The sequence below is a fragment of the Bos mutus genome, chromosome 29 (genome assembly GCF_027580195.1).
Source record: "Bos mutus isolate GX-2022 chromosome 29, NWIPB_WYAK_1.1, whole genome shotgun sequence".
Lineage (NCBI taxonomy): Eukaryota > Metazoa > Chordata > Mammalia > Artiodactyla > Bovidae > Bos > Bos mutus.
Genome location: NC_091645.1, coordinates 24253204 through 24274068, shown reverse-complemented (window position 1 = coordinate 24274068; position 20865 = coordinate 24253204). Strand labels below are relative to the sequence as shown.

Sequence of the window (20865 nt, the reverse complement as noted above, 5' to 3'; positions counted from 1 at the left end):
CAGCTATAACGTTTACTGATTGGGAGACCTCAGAGAAGTCATTACCTGACCAAGGATGTGTTCCTTTTTGCAGAAATGAGGGACTGAAGGTAGTGATCTCTAAGAAGCCTGTCCAGGTCCAAAATCTAAAGTTTTCCCTGTTCTAGCTCTGGTCTGAGCTGTGCACAGCTGGGCGAGACCCTTACCTCGTTTGTTCTGAATGCCATCCCTGTGTTAATACAAGCCGAGATCACATCAGTTTTCGTGGCTCCCGTGTGTCAGGACTGAGCCATAGTGAGCCTGTGGATAGAAATCTTTTCTGACGTCCCCCTTCACAGCCATGACTGCTGCTTCCTGTTTTCATGTAGCCTTTTGACTTTAGTGCCAAGCCTTATCCTAATCCTTTTGAAATGAAAAGGAACAGGTACATTATTAAGGATATTTAGTGTTCAGAAATGCATGTCACTGCACAAATCTCATGATTGCATGAGAACATTCTGCAGTCTACTAGATTATAGCTTCCCAGGGGGTATAAAGACGCCTCTTCTCCCTTCTCCTTTGCATAGCTCTCCTGGTTAGTGACTGTTACCTGTTGGACTGCTGTCTTGTCTGATTTGGGTTATGTACCTATCTTCTGCCCGCCTCCATTAGGGCAGTTTACCAGAATACATCCTGTGATAAGGCTATTATTCCTTTAAGCTATTCCATAAGATCAGTTCTATGACAAAAATACATACAGGATTCATACTATCCTCTATCATTTTGGATATCCCCAGGGCAAGTGGGCATATTTAAGGCTCTGAGAAGTCCTGAGACAAGAACATTGATTGCTCTTTAGCCATCTGTTTTCTAAACTTACCTGAGCCGAGGGCCCCTCTCTCTGTTGCTGCCTGTTTGTACTGTCTGGTTTAAAACTTGGTTTGGAGGCCCCTGTTTTAAAGAGCCCATCCCTTGCTCCAAGAAAAACCAAGAAGACTGGACCAGCATCTTAGGCAAGGAGAGCCTGTAACATTCTTTAGCCAGCTCTGTCTTGGGGGGCAGAGGTGGGAAGAGTGTATTTATAATAACATACAACCATCGCGTTCTGCCAAGAGCTGTTAGCTGTGGATAGTGGCCTGCGAGAATGAGATTTGCCCCCATAAAGTGTTTATCGTCTCTGTGAAATTTCATACACCCTTAAAGCAAGGGAGAAGGCTTTCTACGGCCAGTTTTGTATGTTCTTATAGCCATATATGGTACAAGATAGAGAAATGGCTTGAGAAATTAAAACAAAAGCTTTCTTCTGAAACATATTGCTTGGGATTTTGAACAAATAAGTTCAAGAGAGAGAAAAGAGTTGTTTTGAGGGTGATATGGCTTTAAGATGCGAAAGATAAAAATAGGACCGTTTTTTTTTTATTTTTAAAGAGATCTTCCTTTGAGTGTCAAGAGTCAAATGATTTGTCTCCTTACCCAGTGGAGTGGGAGGATTTACAAATATGCCTGGGGCATCTTTTGATGTAAAGGATATATGGGAGGGAGAGAAAGATTTTAAGAGTTTATTCTCTTTCTAAGGTGTTATTACCAGGTCAACCATAAGCCCAGTTGTATGTTAATATTTCCAGCAAGTTAACTTTTGTTAAGTTTTCCAGTTCTTTAAGGCAGTAAGTAGGATTTGAAAATGTACCTTGTGAAACTGGAGAAAATGTGGTAATAACTATGCAGGAAAATGGCACTCTCTTATAAGAAAATAAGACTCCTTTTAGCTCCATTTAGGGAAACAAATGACCTCTTTACCCATTTGGTGCTAGTGGTAAAGAACCCTCCTGCCAGTGCAGGAGACATGAGAGACACGAGTTCGATCCCTGGGTCGGGAAGATCCCCTGGAAGAGGAAATGGCAACCCACTCCAGTGTTCTTGCCTGGAGAATCCCATGGACAGAGGAGCCTGGGGGGCTACAGTCTATAGGGTTGCAAAGAGTTGGACACGACTGAAGTGACTTAGCACACATGCATGCATGCACGCACACCCATAGCTTCACTTGGTTTTACGCAAAGGAAGCCACTGAAGAGGAAGAATTACCTTGTCATACATTAAAACAGAACATAACTGTAATGGTGGCAACTGTCAAGGGCCTCTTCTTCTATTTCTTCTGGGGGGAGAGTCACAGAGGGGGAACTGGGAACAGAGTTGGCTTCAGGTCACTAGGAGAGTGCATTTTTACCTTCCACACATTTATTTTTGGTTACACCCTCATAAGGTACTGGCCTATTTGAACACAATCTCTTTGGTGACTTGGTATAGCAAAAATTTCACCATTCATGGGAGAAAAAGCATCACCAAGGATTCTAGTCTTCTGAGTCCACTTAGCTGTAAGAGAAAACTGGCAGGGTTAGCCAAGAGGGATAAGTGAGGCATGCCTGGTTTTTAACTTGGAGCCATATGGAGGGATTCAGTGTGGGTGATCATTGTCGTTTGTTTATTAACATCTGGGCACCCGTCACTGCACCACTTATGCTAAGTGAAACAGGTCAGTCATAAAAGGGACCAAGGCATGAATTTCCAACAAGCATTTCTGGGACCTGGCACATCAGTTATTCTTGTAAGCTAAGTGTGACCACTCACTGCAACATGGGGCAGCAAGGGTTAGGACCCCAGAGAAGGCCTGGCAGAGCCTTCTGCATCTTTAGATGAAAAGAGATGGCTTCTGGTTTCTGGAGGTTTCCTAGAAGAAACAGACTGGGGGGTATATGTCTAGGTAGGGATATGGGGCAGTGAGGGGGGCAAGGAAGTACTGCAGTCAGAAGCTTCATCAAGGAGTCAGTGATGGCCCCTGTGAGGAGGAAAAAGCCTAGTGGTGTAATTTGCTACAGTTTCTTCAGAAGGATCACTCTTCTTTGAAGTAGATGTTATTTTTTCCAAGGTAGAATAAAGTAATACTTGTAAAGCAATCAAAATTATGTACTTTTGTGTGATGCGTTAACCATCAAACTGACAGAGAAACTTTAACAAATATTTATTGAACTCTTATTGTGTGCTGCTGCAGTCCACAGGATCACAGAGTGTTGGACACGTCTGAGCCACTGAGCAACAAATTGTGTGCCAGACCCTGTGCTAAAACCACTGGAAGTAGAAGGAGTAAACCCCTCATCTATTTAGGCTGTGGTGATCAGAATTCTGTTACTTGGACCCAATTACAGACTTCTTTTTTTTTTTTTTTTTTTTTTGTGAAAATTCCTGCCTTCTCCCTAGACCCTAAACACCTTTCTACTTACTGTCTCTATGAATTCAGCTTTTCAAGGGCCTCTTGTAAGTAGAATCAAATGATATTTGCCTTCTGTGACTTGCTTATTTCACTTAGAGTAACGTCTTCAAGGTTCATCCCTGTTGTCAGTTCAGTTCAATCACTCAGTCGTGTCTGGCTCTTTGCGTGACCCATGGACTGCAGCACTCCAGGCTTCCCTGTCCATCACCAACTCCCAGAGCTTGCTCAAAATCATGTCCATTGAGTTGGTGATAACATCCATCCAACCATCTCATCCTCTGTCATCCCCTTCTCCTTCTGCCTTCAATCTTTCCCAACATCAGGGTCTTTTCCAGTGAGTCAGTTCTTCGAATCAGGTGGCCAAAGTATTGGAGCTTCAGCTTCAGCATCAGTTCTTCCAATGAATATTCAGGACTGATTTCCTTTAGGATTGACTGGTTTGATCTCCTTGCAGTCCAAGTGACTCTCAAGAGTCTTCTCTAACACCACACAAAGTTCAAAAGCATCAGTTCTTTGGTGCTCAGCTTTCTTTATGGTCCAAGTCTCACATCCATACATGACTACTGGAAAAACCACAGCTTTGACTAGACAGACCTTTGTTGGCAAAGTAATGTCTCTGCTTTTCTCTACTTCTGCCCTTACGCTGAATGTTTCTGAATTTGGAAGGGAGTTAAAGTGATGGGGGTGGAGGAAGGGAAGCCCAGGTGGAAGATTGACTGGTTTGATCTTCTTGCTATCCAAGGGACTCTTGAGTCTTCTCCAACACCACAGTTTTCCAAATTTGCTGACAGCAGCACTTTCACAGCATCATCTTTTAGGATTTGAAATAGCTCAGCTGAAATTCCATCACCTCCACTAGCTTTGTTTGTAGTGATGCTTCCTAAGGCCCACTTGGGTTCACACTGCAGGATGTCTGGTTCTACATGAGTGGTCACGCCATCATAATTATCTGGGTCATTAAGATCTTTTTTGTGTAGTTCTTCTGTGTATTCTTACCACCTCTTCTTAATATCTTTTGCTTCTGTTAGGTTCATACCGTTTCTGTCCTTTATTGTGCCCATCTTTGCATGAAATGTTCCCTTGGTATTTCTGATTTCCTTGAAGAGATCTCTAGTCTTTCCCATTCTATTGTTTTCCTCTATTTCATTGCACTGATCACTTAGGAAGGCTTTCTTATCTCTCCTTTCTATTCTTTGGAACTCTGCATTCAGATGGATATATCTTCCCTTTTCTCCTTTGCCTTTCACTTCTCTTCTTTTCTCAGCTATTTGTAAGACCTCCTCAGACAACCATTTTGTCTTTTTGCATTTCTTTTTCTTGGGGATGGTCTTGATCACTGCCTCCTGTACAACGTCAGGAATCTCCATCCATAGTTCTTCACGCAGTCTGTCTATCAGATCTAATCCCTTGAATCTATTTGTCACTTTCAGTGTATAATCATAAGGGATTTGTCATACCTGAATGGTCTAGTGGTTTTCCCTACTTTATTCAGTTTAAGTCTGAATTTGGCAATAAGGAGTTCATGATCTGAGCCAGTCAGCTCCCAGTCTTGTTTTTGCTGACTGAATAGAGCTTCTCCATCTTTGGCTGCAAAGAATATAATCAATCTGATTTCAGTATTGACCATCTGGTAACGTCCATGTGTAGAGTTGTCTCTTGTGTTGTTGGAAGAGGGTGTTTGCTATGACCAGTGCATTTTCTTGGCAAAAGTCTGTTAGCCTTTGCTCCAGGTATCTCTTGACTTCCTGGTTTTGCATTCTAGTTCCCTATGATGAAAAAGACATCTTTTTTTTTTTTTTTTTTGGTGTTACTTCTAGAAGTTCTTGTACAACTTCATAGAACCATTCAACTTCAACTTCCTCAGCATTAGTGGTTGGGGCATAGACTTGGATTACTTTGCTATTGAATGGTTTGCCTTAGAAATGAGCCGAGACCATTCTGTTGTTTTTGAGATTGCACCCAAGTACTGCATTTTGGACTCTTCTGTTGACTGTGAGTGCCACTCCATTTATTCTAAGGGATTCTTGCCCACAGTAGCAGATATGTTCGCTCTTGTCATCTCCTGTTTGACCACTTCCAATTTGCCTTGACTCATGGGCCTAACATTGCAGATTCCTGTGCAATATTGTTCTTTACAGTATCGGACTTTACTTTCATCACCAGTCACATCCACAGCTGGTGGTTGTTTTTGCTTTGGCTCTGTCTCTTCATTCTTTCTGGAGCTATTTCTCTAATCTTCTCCAGTAGCATATTGAGCACCTACCAACCTGGGGGAGTTCATCTTTCAGTGTCGTATCATTTTGCCTTTTCATACTGTTCATGGGGTTCTCAAGGCAAGAATACTGAAGTGGTTTGCCATTCCCTTCTCCAGTGGACCACATTCTGTCAGACCTCTTCACCATGACCCATCTGTCTTGGGTGGCCCTGCACAGCCTGGCTCATAGTTTCACTGAGTTAGACAAGGCTGTGATCCAAGTGATCAGTTTGGTTAGTTTTCTGTAATTGTGGTTTCCATTCTGTCTGCCTTCCGATGGATAAGGATAAGGGGCTTGTAGAAGCTTCCTAATGGAAGGGACATCCCTATTATTGCAGGTGTCAGAATTTCCTTCCTTTTGAAGGCTGAATTTAATACTCCATTGTGTGTGTGTGTGTGTGTGTATAAAGAAAGAGACATTGATATATCTCACACTTAGATGATTCATTCATTCATCCAAACAGTATCCATTGTTTATGCATTGATAGACATTTGGGTTGCTTCTGCCTTTTGACTATTGTGAATAATGTTGCTAGGAACCTGGGTGTACAAATGTCTGTTTAAGTTCCTCCTTTCACCTCGTTCAGGTATATACTCAGGAGTGGGACTGGTAGGACATATTCTATGTTTAATTTTTTGAGGAACTGCCATTGTGTTTTCTACAATGGCTGCACAATCTTCCATTCTCACAGTAATGCACAAGAGTTCCAATTTCTCAGCATCCTCAGAAACACTTGCTGTTTTCTTTTTAAAAAAAATAATAGCCATCTTAATTGGTATGGAGTGGTATCCTCCTGTGGTTTTGGTTTGTGTTCCCCGATGACTAGTGATGTTGAACATCTTTCTGTGTGTGTATTGGTCAATCATATATATTCTTTGGAGAAATGTCTGTTTAAGTCCTTTACCCATTTTTATATCATGTTGTTGTTGAGTTATATGAGTTCTCTATATATTCTGGATATCCGATGTATGATTTGCAGTTATTACCACTCATAGGTTGTTTTTGCATTCTGTTGATTGTGTCCTTTAATGCAGAAAAGTTTTTTTTAACTTTGATGAAGTTCAGCTTACTTGTTTTTTTGCTCCTGCTTTTTGTGTCATATCCAAGAAATCACTGCCAAAATTAGTGTCATGAAGTTTTTGCCCTGTGTTTTTCCCGTAAGAGTTTTATAGTTTTAACTCATACATTTAAGTCTGATCCATCTTAGGTTAATTTTTTAATATGGTATAAGGTATGAACCTAGCTTCATTTTTTTGCATGTGAACATCTAGTTTTCCCAGAAAATATGTTGAAAAGATGACTTTTACCCCATTGAATATTCTTGAAAATTATTTGACCGTATACGCAAAGGTTTATGTCTGGTGGCTCTTGTCCATTGGTCTATATGATTGCCTTTGTCAGTATTGCAGTGATGGCTTTGTAGAAAGGCTTGAAATCAGAAAGTATGAGACCTCCAACTTCGTTCTTTTTCTGAATTACTTTGTCTACTCAGAGTCCCTTGAGATTCCACATGAATTTTTGTATGGATTTTTCTATTTCAACAAAAACATCATTGGGATTTTTATTAGGGACTAACTTAACAGAGCAACTTTAAATAAAATATTTGTTTATATAAATCATCATTCTTATTCTAACTTGGATGTTGGGAGCCTATGGAATTATAGACACAAAATGATCCTTAGAAAATATGGATTCAGAGCCCAGCTCCTTCTACTCCATGCCTTTCCCCTCTCTGACCACTTTTGTTGGCAATTCTCTTGACCCCTTTCTCCATCTTTCTGTACCTCCAAGGCTCCTCTCCAGGGAGGAGTTGGAGAGAAACTATATTCGTGCCCATGCCTTTAATATTAGACATTGATTACAGCAGTATTGAGAAGGTTTCTCAGGCCAGGCTGCAGAAATCCTGCAGAACCACTAAGTGGATTGAGCGAGATCCACTTATGTGTCCCTCTGTGGTCTGGTGGCTAACATGGTTGTAGAGAAACTAACGAGCAACTCTGAAAGTAATCTGCAGCCTGTGTGGCTAGAGTCCATGCACTTAACAACAAACTAGCAAACTAGCAAACAAACAAAACTGGTTTCAGTTATCCTAACAAATTTGTATACTCAACACTGACATCTTAACAAATTATAGGAAATTGTATAGGCCCAATGTATAGGCCCAAAATTATAGGCCCAATGGTCAGACCTTTTCCTGAAGATTCAGGCTAGACCCAACCTCTGAGCAGGTTTAAAATCACAGTAGGGTGACAGGAACTAAGATCAGCTGGCCTAGATTGTGCTCCCTGGGTGCCTGTTACCCCAGCCAGACCACCAACATCTCCCTAACTAGGAAGCTGGGGACAGAAGGGACCAGGGGCCACTGCTGGTCCTCGTGGAGGAAGAGAGGAAGAAATACTTGTTTATCTGCCTTGGACAGTATTTTCATTTAGAAAGTGTTTTGGTTACTGTCAGGGAAAGTTAAAGGCTGGTTGCCAGAAAAACCAAATTTTCCCTTACCCACAGGAGGATTAATGCTCTCCTTAAACTCTTTTCTTCAAAAAGCCTTTTCTCTTCTTCAAAGCCCTCCTGTTTCTGCAGCATTTCAAATGAGACTTTTCCTTTTTGCGGTGGTTTGTCAGTTGGTGGTGGGTGAACCTGGTGAGCTGGCCTTTTAAAGCTGAGATCAGACCACGGGGCGTGGTTCACAAACTCTGTTCGGGGGCCCTGTGATCAGCATTCCAAGTCCAAACTAGGGGACTTCCTTGGTGGTCCAGTGGCTAAGACTCCATGCTCCTAACGTAGGGGGCCTGGGTTTGATCCCTGGTCAGGGAACTGGATCCCACATGCCTCAACAAAGAGTTCTGCTGCAACTCAGACCTGGTATAGCAAAGCATAAAATACAAACTAGGGCAGAATTTACCAACATCTATTACATATAATAAGTCATGGAATTTTGCATATGGATATTTGGGATGTTTATTGGGCATGATGTAATGTATTATTCTTATTATATTCAGTAGTCTGAAACTTAAGACCATTATCCTTAGAATTACTTTTGGCACAAAGACCTGATTATGTTCCCAGATCTGACCAATTCCCAGCAAAATGTCATGCTAAACAAATACATATAAATAAATAAAGCTCTAACAGTAGCCATTTCAGATTAGTTTTAAACCTAGTCCTTTTTGGGGCCTTCCGCCCTGTGGCTCAGACGGTAAAGCATCTGCCTATAATGCAGGAGACCCGGGTTCAATCCCTGAGTCGGGAAGATCTCCTGAAGAAGACAATGGCAACCCACTCCAGTATTCTTGCCTGGAAAATACCATGGACGGAGGAGCCTGGTAGGGCTACAGTCCATGGGGTCGCAAAGAGTTGGACACCACTGAGCGACTTCACTTTCCTTTTGATTGATTGCATTTATCAAAAGAATAGATTGAGTATGAAATAAATATTTTAAAAATAGTTATATATTTTACATATAAAATCAGTATTTCTGATTTAATGAAGCAGTGTTTCCCCAACTTTAGTCTTTCACAAGCTTGCTGTGCGAGTCTTGCCAAATCAGTAAACTGCTTGTGTTTTTATTTGTTTCATAGTTTCCTTAAATCAACTCAAATTAAATCTGCGTCTGAACCGTCCCATGAAACTGCTGATTTATATGTGAACTGCTTGTCTTTTATGATATGCAGCAGATAAATAGGTAACTTTTAAAATATAAACATGTGAATCCATGTGTCATCAGAAGTGTTCATCTCACTTCCTTCCGTGGACCACATACCATTGTTGGGAGAATGCTGGTGGTCAGAGCATTTCTTTCACGCTTTCTTCCTTTCTCTCTCTAGAGTTATTAGAGAGAGAAGTGTTCTTAATTTTAAAGGACTCACCCCACCCTCTCTCTCCCTCATTTGTCTTCCTGGAACACCAGATTTTAATTCACTAGCAGCTCATCCAAGGTTGAGTATTTCTTGGGCCTTTCCTGGCAGTCCAGTGGTCCAGGGCACAGGGGCGTGGGTTTGATACCTGGTCAGGACACTAAGATCCTGCATGCCACATGGCCAAAATAAATAAAAGTTTGAGTATACCTTGACCCGGCCCATTTTCTGCATTTACTGGTAAGGGAAATGATTGAAGTTAAAGACACACCTGTATGTCATAGCAGGCGGTAACCATAGAACTTAGCAAGTGAGCCTAGCTGTGTTCTTGGGGCCCAGCCTCTCCAGGCCTCTTGGAGACTCACTGAGATTCAAATGGAAGCAGAGCTGAAAGGACTCTAGAGAAAAGCCTACCCTCTTACAAATGGGGGATGGAGGGGCGGAGTGGTATACCTCAGCTGGTATCACACTGGCCACTTTGCCTGCCTCCCCAGGCCTCTCCTGCATTTATCTCACACACTCAGAAGCCTGGTAGGAATCACAGAAGCCTAGTGTTAGAAATGGCTGCTTTCCACCTCAGCCAAGGTCTGAGGTCACAGGTGTGATACCCCAGGAATGACAGAAATGTGTCCAGTTCACCTGCACAAGACCACTCATGACCTGGAGCCCCTTCAGTGTTTAGGGGAAGAGATGGTGAAGGACCGGGCAGTCTGGCATACTGCTGTCCACGGGGTCACAAAACGCCGGACACGACTGAGCGACTGAACAACAGCAGCAACTGGCTGTGACCTAATTCTAAAGTATTGATGGTCTGATGGTGCTCTGGTGCCCAGTAGCCCTACTCAGGGAACTTCTGTTCCAGAAACCAAATTCAGAACCATCCCCTCGGACTATGTCTTACAGCTATAATGAGCAGCCTTGAAATGTCCCCAAGATCCTATAACAAGGGGAACCCAGGCAAAATGCCAAGTGGAAATTCTGAAGCTCTGAGTCCTAATCCTTAGTTTGGACTGAAAGGTTGTAATAAAACCCTAATGACTGATCACAGATTTTGAGTCTCTCTTGCCTTAAGTGTGACTTGCAAATGTTACAACTACCCACCAACAATTCAGAAACCATTTAGTATTTTCTATGCTCTGGCAGGCTTAGGGAAACAAGGATGTATGGGGGCAGGTCTCTGCTCTGGAGGGATTCACAGACCAGGGGAACAAGCCAACCCATAGCGCCTCCTCCATGAAGCTCTCCCAGAGTCTCTGGGGAGAATCAGGAGATCCCAATCCTCGGGTCTCCCGGAACTATGTGCCGCCCTCTACAGCCTTGACATTGCTTCTGTGCTCTGTTTTGAGGTCTGCTGCCTCTTTGAACAGTGAGTTCCTAAAGGCCAGGGGCTATATTCCCAGTGCCTGGTGTAAGTAGGTGGCCCTCCAAATGCTTTTATAAAAAGGGAAGTTTGGACAGTGTTCTGGAGAAGCAGAGTAGGTAAAAATACCAGGTGATGATGCAATGAACCGGTAGTTCATTCAGCCCGAGGGTCTCAGGGAGCTTGACAAAGGATGAAGGCATTGAGCTGGGGTTTGAAAGACAGGAGTTTCTGGGAGCCATCTGGGGACAGCCTGGGAAGTGACGATGCATCCGTCATGTGAGCCCCTTCTTGCACCTGGCAGCCTTCCTGAAGGAAACACACGTCTTTGATTGGCCTACACATTTCTCTTAGACAAGTCAGGTGTTTGGTTAACTCTGGATCAGTCTCTAACTGGTTCGTAACAACTGATTGCTAGCTGTGCATGTTAAGATTTAAAATTACACAGAAATGCTAGGCAGGGGCATTTCTTGTCCAAATTATTTCAGGCGAGCTTTGTAAGAGTTCCAGGGAATGTGTGGGAGCAGAGAAGTCACAGTGATGCATGTGCTTCTGCTCAGTAGGGAGTAGTTCTGAAACTTCTTTAGAAAAGAAGAGCAAACCTCTGATCCCGATTTGCTGTAGCTCCTATAAGGACATTGTTGCAATCTCCCATGCCCCACTCAAAACCCTTTTCTCTGGGACTTCTTTTCTACCAAGTGATAAAATGTATGTATTGATTATATGAATTATCTGTTCCTCCCCGCTAGAGTGTAACATCCATGAAGGCAGGGATCTCCGCGTTGTCATTGATGTATCCCAGTGCCTAGAAAAACGTGTGGCATATACTAGGCACTCATTAGATTTGTTTTTAATTTTTTAAAAATAATTATTTTGGCTGCCGTGGGTCTTCGTTGCGACACGTGGGCTCTTCATTGCTGTCCTCGGGCTTTCTCTGGTTGTGGCAAACGGGGGCTACTCTCTAGCTGCGATGTGCGGGCTGCTCATTGCAGTGTCCTCTTATGTTGCGGAGCACAAACCCTGGGGCATGGGGGCTTCAGAAGTGCGGCAGGAGGGCTCTCTAGCTGTGGCTCAAGTTTAGTTGCCCCGCCGCATGTGGGATCGTAGTTCCCAGACCACGGAGGGAACCCGTGTCCCCTGCATTGGCAGAGGGATTCTTAACTACTGGGCCACCAGGGACGACCCATCTTTGAATGTTGATATCAATGAATTTACTGAATGTATGAATGAATATACTGAATGTACGAATGAATGAATATTTCTGCCTCAGATCTGAGCCCAAGTAAAGGGAAGGACAGCAGTCCTGAGAGGGTAGAACTCGCGATTGGAGGGTCACTGCTGCCCTCCAGAGAGCTGGCCTCTGTGGCATAGGCTGCCTCCTATCCAGTGGCTGGGCTGGTTTGTCCCCCACCATGGATGTCGTGAATATACTCAAGCAGTAGATGAGGTAGATGCCCTGAAGTCCTCTGGTCATCTAAGTGGCTGTCATTTAGTGTTCTTTATTGCGGGAGGTAGCTGGGATGCAGTCCCAAAGAGCACTGTGTCGCGAGACCTGAGCCCAAATCCCACACTGGACCATCTCCTGTGGTGTGATGGAGGGTCAGTCATAGCCCTCTCCAAGCCTCAGTCTCCCCATTCTTCAGACGGGGGCAGTGAGCCCCTCTTCTCAGAGTGCCTAGCACGATACCTCCTGAGGCCAGGAGGCCCTCCATGAGCAGCGTGTCCCACCCGAGGAGACCCTCCGAGGGGCTGGCGGTGTGGGTGGGTTCCGCAAGCCTGTTTCCCAGCCAGTCCCCAAGCTCTCCCCAGGAAAAGATCCAGCAATGCGCCGTGCGTTTTGTAAGGGAGGATCGCACAGCAGCCCCTGCTCCAAACCCGAATCCCCGGGAAGTCAGGAAGATGTATGTGTTTTAAAACATTGGGAGGTCTGCGTTGGATCACCCCGGAGCTGCGGCTTCCCGCCGCACCGCCCCCCCTCCCCCGGAGCAGCTGAGAGGGAAGGGAGGCCAGTTCGTCTGCCGGGAGTGCTCCCGGCTCGTGTCCCACAAGGGGCTGCCTTCGCTCGGCTTTGGCGGCCGTTGACTTTTAAATCATAAAAAGCCGCTCTTATACACAGTTTACTCTGCTGCTCGAAGGCGGTGGAACGTAGGTATTTAAAAAAAAAAAAAAAAAAAAAAAGAGCAGAAGAAGCAGCCGTTAATCCCGCCAGGCTTCTGGGCACTGGAGCAGTTGCGGATGACAAAAGTTAATTAGAAACATGAGCAGTTTAACCGAAAACACTTGTGACAATCGGAAGGACAGCCTCTCGCGTTGGAGAAGTTTTCTTAGGGAATCGTTGCGGGAGAAAGTGACTGCGGCCGGGTAAGTCGTGTCCCTGTGACTTTGCAAGTGCGGGGGACGGGCTCTTTGGGGGCCGAGGTGCTGCACCCTGTCTGCGCTGGGCAGGCGTGGTCGTGGGTGGGCGCGGGGATGGGCTCACAGCTGTGTCCCGGCCCCCTTCCCTCTAACAGCTGTCCCTACGTGGAGGATGGCGCTGTGTGGCTTTGCCTGCTGCCTGAGCAAGGGAGCTCTGACGTTCAGGTCATCAATCTAGGCTGCCTCGGTGCCTAGCAGAGTGCCAGTTTGGAACCTGCCCGTCTCCGAATAATTCCAGTTCCAATTTGGAAATGTTTTGAGGCTTTTCTGAGAAAAGGGGCTGGCTGGGAAACTACACCCTGTGTGCCAAGGGGGAAGCCTTGACTTTGAGATAACCTGCGTGTTTTCCTGCTGACGTGAAGCCTCGTGCTCAGTTCATACTCTTAAGCTCGAAAGCCTTTTTTTAAACTCCAGCCTGCACCACATTGGTAACTCTTTTAAAAGTGCCAACATAGGGAAAACGTATATGCTTTGATGGGATTTAGCAATTTCTGTGGGTAATTACGTCTGTCAAGATTATCCTTGGTTTCTCTTTTTTCTGGATTTTTTTTTTTTTGGAATCTGTTCTGTGTTAATGTCTCTGGTACATTGTTTACTTAAAGTTGGATAATCCTCCATTGTTTGTCTCTGATACATTGTTTTCTTAAAGTTGGATAATCCTCCATTGTTTCCCTTTAGTTGGATAACGGGGTTATGGGTTGAATCATTCAAGACAGGAGATATTTCTTGTACCATTCCCGCACAATCAGTGGTGGTGTGGATTTTTGTTTGTTTTCCCATGAAGTGTGTGCTTAATTGTGCCACATGCATGTGGATGTTAAGGTCGGTGTGCATTCACATAGCATATGCCAAAATGTGGGGGGTGGGTGGGGGGCGGGGGGAGGAGGGGATGTGAACAGTACTTGATGGAGCGTGGGAGAAAGTCAAGGTGGAATTTAAATTGAGACACAGGTAGTGGAGCTACGTGGCATCCGGGTTGGAGCGATCGGCCGCCCAGCCGTGGCCGACGCCCTCTCGTGATGAGTGCAGGTCCATGCGTGTAACTCAGGTCTCCCTCTCTTCCCCGTCTCCGCAGAGCCTTTGGCGAGCCCTGCATCCTCCCACCCCGCAATGAGCGAAGATGCGCCCGCTGCTTTGGAGGGAGGCGGCGGGTGTGGCCCTGCTAGCTGCGGCGCCTCCTCGGCCATCCCCCAGCCCGGCTCGGCCTCCAAGCCCTGGCGCAGCAAGTCGGTCAGCGTGAAGCACAGCGCCGCGGCCGCCGCGCTCTCCGTCAAGCCGCCCACGCCGGAGCCCCCCCGGCCCGCCCCTGAAGCCCTGAAGCCGGCCCCCAACAATCAGAGGTCCATGCTGGAAAAACTAAAACTTTTCAACAGCAAGGGGGCTTCCAAGGCGGGCGAGGGCCCGGGGTCGCGGGACACGAGCTGCGAGCGGCTGGAGATCCTGCCCAGCTTCGAGGAGAGCGAAGAGATGGAGGCGGGCGGACGCCCGCTGTCCGCGGCCGGTCCCCTGTCCAACAGCCCCAAGATCGCCCTTAAGGGCATCGCCCAGAGGACTTTCAGCCGGGCACTGACCAACAAGAAGAGCTCCCCGAAAGGCAGTGAGAAGGAAAAGGAGAAACAACAGCGCGAGAAGGAGAAAAGCAAGGACCTCACCAAGAGAGCCTCCGTGACAGAGAGGCCGGACCTCAGAGAGGGGCCGAGAGAAGACCCCAGCGGGGCCGCCCTGACCGAGATGCCCAAAAAGTCCTCCAAGATCGCCAGCTTCATCCCCAAAGGGGGGAAGCTCAACAGTGCCAAGAAGGAGGCCCCGGCCCCTTCCCACAGCGGGATACCAAAACCAGGGATGAAGAGCGTGCCCGGGAAATCCCCAAGTGCCCCCACGCCTTCCAAGGACGGGGAGCGAGCCCGGGGTGGGAAGCCGAGCTCGGGGCTCCCCCAGCAGAAGCCCCCGCTGGACGGCAGGCACTCCAGCTCCTCCTCCAGCCTGGCATCCTCGGAAGGAAAAGGCCCCGGAGGGACCGGCCTGAACCACAGCATCAGCAGCCAGACTGTCAGTGCGTCCGTGGGGACCACCCAGACCACAGGAAGCAATACTGTCAGTGTCCAGCTACCTCAGCCCCAGCAGCAATACAGCCACCCCAACACTGCCACCGTGGCGCCTTTCATGTACAGGTAGGAGCAGCTGCCCCCTCCCCGGCCTTGCCCAGCCCTGGGCAAGGGGTCTTCAGGGGCAGGGGTCTTCCGGGAACATTGAGGCTGACAGCTCAGGGGCCCCGTGATCAGCTCCTGATAGAGACATACGTGGTGTGCTTGAGGGACAGTTAATTCAGTGTGGCTGGGGCGTGGGGGTAGGTTAGAAAGCTAAAGATAGGAAGGAAAATGTGAGTGATCCTAAGATGCAGAGGAGTGGCCCAGGCACACGGGGACCCAGGGGCTTGGCAGAAGCAGCCTGAACAATAGCTAGGAGGGTGGTTTGGTTTCACTTGACAGGCTCCGAGGTCAGTCCTAAAGCATCCTGAATGTACTCTAAACGATGAAACACAAAACCACCTTGCTGCGCAACTGAGACTTCTAACAGAGAGGCTCATCTTGAACTTCCAGAACCTCACAGTTTGTTACCCCATTGCACGTATTTTTTTTTTCTTTTCTTCTAAAAAATTTTTTTTGTTTTTATTTTTTGGCTACACTGTGTGGATTGTGAATTCCCCAACCAGGGATTAAATCCAGGCCACAGCCGTGAAAGCCCAGAATTCTAACCACTAGGCAACCAGGGAACTCAAATATTTTTTCAGTCCCTGCTACGTGCTGGGATTTTTCAGAGGGGAGAACAGGATGAGGAAGAAGGGTAACCATAAGGAAGGACTAGTTCTAGAAGAACCAGAGAACCTGGGTTGTATTTGGGGTGACAAGCCTGAGTGTTTCCACAGTCAGTCCCTCTGCCTGTCTCTGATGGCACATCCAGGGGACCACAGGAGACCACGGGGAGCCCAGTGCTGTTGTTCTGGGTGTTGTGGCCTGTGAGAACCTCTGGTTACACCACGCATCTGTACAGGATGGGGGACATCGTCTCTGTGTGATGCTTGATTCTTGCGATGAGTCCTGTCTGGGCAGATGGAAGCCACCCAGCCCTGCTCTTGGGGGGTCCCAGAGCCCTGTTCACAGTGCTCAGCTTGATCCTATGCTCGAGATCTGCCGGGCAGTGGGCCACTCTGCACAGCTGAGTGATAACTAAGAGCCGTCCATAGCACCGAGGGGACCAATGGTTCAGTGTCACAGTCCAGGCTCTTCCTTTACAGCTTCTACGCAGCTTATACACACACACACACACACACACATACCCATAGGCGTGAGTGCACATCATGGTCAGTCACACGTAAATAAGGACACAAGTACACACTCACACATGAAATGTGCATGCACCTTAGCATGTATTCACACGTGTGTTCGCATACCTGTTCATATGCACAGACTCGTGGCCATACTTTCCGCTTCCTCAGTCTGCGTGGTTCCCCAGTAAATTAGATGTTTCTGCTCTCTCTGCCTGAGGTGAGTTCTAGTTCTGTTACCATTCCTGCCAAGAGTTGATAGGAAGACTGGTTCAAGCGATTGATTGCAGAGTCAAGCTCACAGCATCCAGCCCGTGAGGGAAGGTCAGGCTTCTGACGAGAAGCTGTTTCCTTTTCCTTGTTCACTCTCCCCTTCAGGGAGGGTCACACCAGATCTTTTTAAATGGGAGGTGGTCATCTTTGTATTAAACCAAGTCATCAGCTCGGCTAACAGTCCTGAGAAGGGTACCAAGGCTTAGATAATGATTCAGCACTGGTCTCCATGCTCAACTTTTTATACAACTGTTTTCTGATCGTGGAGGCAACTGAATTGCTTGCCGTGAAATTTTTATCATTGCGGTCATGTGGATAATCTTAAAGTCAGGCATATTCACGCTGCTATTCCCAGATTTTTGATTTGCATTTTCAGAATTAAAATATGTGACAGTCTGATCACGGTCAATTCCACTCTCTTCCTTTTTTTTCCTGGCTGTAATCATTTGAAAGATTCTAAACCATTTAACCTCTATTTTTTTTCTTTTAATATTTCAAGATTTTTCTATGAGAGGAAAAGCTCTTAATGGTAAAGAGCTAAAGTCCAACAGATGGGAGGGAGAAAGTATCCCGTGTGTTGAACCCGGAAGTTTGTGTTCACCCCGTGTGATGTCCTTGTTCCTCCTCTGAGGTGCCTTTCCTCTGGGTGAGCCCGGGAGGGGGCTGGAGAGAAGAGCCCTGGGATAGGAGTCAGGTTGCTTGACTTGGTCTTTTGTTCACTTGTGCATCCCTGTGTGGCCTTGGGCCCTGGCTGCAGGCACCGCTGCTGAGTGTGCACCACATGTGTGCAGAAACCCAGATCACTGGATCGTTCTCACAACTCCACGAGCTGGCTACCTTTTTTATCCCCATTTTTCCGATAAGCAAACTGAGGCCTAGAATAATTAAATAACTTGATCTACGTCAAAGAGCTGGTAGTCAGAAGAGCTCGTGCTTATAGCCAAGTCTCTCTACCTAGAGGGACCCAGTACTTAACCATGAAATAGTCTTGACTGTAAATCACTGCCTCGTGCTGAGCCTCATCTGTAAATTGAGGAGACAGGACTAGATCAGAGGATTTTAGAAAGTGGTTTAGACTCCATTTATGCTCCAGGTTCTCTCTCTCAAGTTTACAGCTCACTGTTTATTACTTAACAGTGCTCCCCCCAGAACCTCTCATGTTAATGATGTTACCAAGAGGAAAAGGAAAATAAATCATTTTTTTAAAAAAATCACTTGGAATGAACTATAGTTACCAATTCAGAAGACACACTGGACACCTCTGTTGCTTTATACTTCGCTAAGTGCTTTTGTGTGGCTTCACCTGTGAGTTTTGTAGCAGCCAGGGGAGGTCGCTGTTGTAATCCCATGTCCAGATAAGGGTCCCGCCTCTCTACAAGGTGCAGTGATTTCCTGAGATGTACGTGGCTATCAAGACTGCAGACTCCAGCCAGCTCCATGTTCAGACCTCCAAGTCCAATGCTCCTTCTCTTACCCCGAATCTTTCTAGACTTAAAAACTCATTTATCCATTCAGCACACCCTACCTGAGTGCCTGCTTAGCATATGAATTGGAGCAGTGTTCTTAAATGCCCACATCAAAAGAGCCAGTCTTAGCCTTCAGAGAGCTCTTAATCTAATGGAGGAAAGGTTTATTAATTAGATCTTACTGTAATAAGTAGACATCAGGAGAACAGAAACGCACAAGAGGTGGAGTCATCCGCTGGCCAAGAATTGGGGAAAGCTTCCAAACCAAGATGACACCGGGGCTGTGCCTTCAAGGCAGATCAGGAGCAAACTAAGGAAGAAAGAGGAAAAGAGCCTTCAGTCAAAGGGCACAGTGACTACAAAGACAAAATTGTGAAGGGCTGGGTATGAGCTGGGACTGGAGAGAAGCCACATGTGGGTGGAGCACAGGGCAGGGCCGTGTGTAAAGGCAGGAGCGCCAGGAGACGGGTTGGAAATGAAGGAGGAAGAATCCTGTGAAGTAGGGCATCCTCTATCACAATAAGGACTTTAGGTCTTATTCTGCGGGCAACGGAAAACCATTAGAGGCCTTTAATCAAAAGATGAAAGATCACATCAGGGTCACTGAGGTCAGTGGAGAATAGAATGGGGGGTGGACAAGACCTGGAAACAGTCTAAAACAGAGATCACAGTTCAGGTGCCTGCTTGGGCCCGCAGAGGTGATACCACAGAAGCAGCACCCTGAGTGGTTCAGGGTGAATGGGACTCCGGGAAAGGGATCCTCACGCCTCCCCAAAGGGGACCGCCACCACTTTTCACCAGCAGGTGGCGCCCTGCAAGAAAGTGAGCTCAGTCCTTCCAGACTTGCTTTTACTGAGAAAAGGACAGAAATCCAGATTTTTTTGGTGACCTCTCTCCAGTTTTAAATGTGGACATGAATTCAAAAGCTTTGAAAGATACTAGGCAGACCAGTAAGAATCATCCGTGGGCTGGTTTCTATATCTGGCTGTCATTTGTAAGCTCTATGGCTGGAGGCAATATACCTGTTCACCGGCCTGGGCAGAGATGATGAAAGCTTGGATTCTGGTCAAAAGAAGGAGAGGAACACAGAGAGCATGGAAATCCTTTAAATTCAGAGATGATGGGAATGGGGAACCGATGGCGTCAATAGGAAGGCAGAGGTTGGGGGGAGTGTAGATGGATGATGTGGGGCTTATCGGTACCTCCCCCACAGTCTGTTTTAGGCAATTCACATTCTTGGCAAACACTTTTTCATAGAGAGTGAAATCTGGTTGAATTAGCTGAGGATGCCGATGAATGAATAACATTACCCCCAGGGTTATGTATCCGAATGTAATTATATTTGCCTGGCACGCCTGAATAAGCAGAGGTAATTGTGGCTAGAGCACATTGCTTGATTGTCTCGATTTGCTTGACAAATAAGGGCATGGAGAAGGTTTGGGGAAGTACAGATTTCAGTCAAGTGTTGAAATAATGATCAGTGAGACCTTTCATCTCAGGAGATCTGAGCTCTGAATCAGACCTGGAGGGCAAACACACCTGCTTGGCACCCACTCCTGGCCGGTTGTACAGTCACCTCTCCAGAGACAGCCGTGTCAGGAGGATCTGGGCGGGGGGCGGGGGTGGCGCACGGGGCTGCCAGTGGAATCATCTTCATGCTTGGCTTGCTGGCATCGCTGGTTACTTAGAAGTGGCTCTTTGGCACAGGTTAAATGATCCAAACCGTCGGGTACTTGCCAGCCTTTCGCTGGCTAGATCTAGCTCCCCAAAGGGGACGCAGAGACACGTTCCCCAGTGAAGGATTGCAGACCCTCCATTTGGGTGATGAATATTTCATCTTTTACACTTCGGTGGCTCTCTCTGTTTCTGGGACATCGCTCCATGTGCATCGATGAATTATTTAGAATCTGTCTGCTGGTCTGCTCTGTTCTAAAGCTTCTCACCAAAGGAGGGGCTCACAGGGGTTGTGATCAGAGCACAGTGGTCCAGATGGGGTAGTTACTGCTTGTGACAAGTATGTCTGCTCTGGTTTGTGTGTGAAGGTCCCAGACAGACACCGAAGGGAATGTTACTGCCGAATCCAGCTCAGGGGGTGTGACCATGGAGCCCAGCCACTACACCAAGAGTGGACAGCCTGCCTTGGAGGAACTCACTGGTGAGTACAGAGCCCTGGAACTTCCCTGTCTCGGGGAAGTGAGGCCTCCCAAGCAACCACCGCTGGAAGTGCTGAACCCAGCTCGTCATGAAGTTGCTTCACTGTTGCTTTGATTGATGAGCCAGACTGATTTTCTGTCTTCCTGCTTCCTTTTTTTCCCCCTCTTCTCTCTCTCACTATTCCCTCCTTCCCAGACTATAAAAAGTCTTTTATCTGTTGGTGAATTCTGCTTTAAGCCATACTCCACCCCACTCATGTGGGGGCTCTGGGCTTGGGACACTTCACCTTAAATCTCCTTGTTCAGTCTTCAGATAGATTTGCTTTCCAAAAAGAGTTAGAACTCTAAAATGTTTTGACTTTTTTCAAATTTCCTTTCTAGAAACACTGATTGAAAATTGTTCTGAGCATCCTCAGACAGTTGGAAAGAAGATTTCAGCATATTTCTTTTACCAAAAACAAAAGTCTAAATTTTATTTAAATGTAACCTAGCAAGGAGCGGCTTCCCTAATCATTCAGATGGTGTTAAGGAATCTGCCTGC

The 20865-nt window shown here is 46.4% G+C and overlaps 1 protein-coding gene across 6 annotated transcripts in view; it reads left to right on the top strand.

The window, feature by feature from the left end:
* NAV2 (neuron navigator 2) overlaps positions 1-20865 on the top strand; it is a 423432-nt gene that overhangs the window by 232678 nt on the left and 169889 nt on the right. For 5 of the 6 annotated variants that reach the window (XM_070365222.1, XM_070365224.1, XM_070365225.1 and 2 more), the window contains 2 exons: positions 14183-15278; positions 20214-20326. In XM_070365222.1, coding sequence (XP_070221323.1) covers positions 14183-15278; positions 20214-20326 — 1209 coding nt within the window. Of the gene's footprint in view, positions 1-13034; positions 13054-14182; positions 15279-20213; positions 20327-20865 lie in introns of those variants that run through there. The other variant, XM_070365226.1, reaches the window with a different exon arrangement.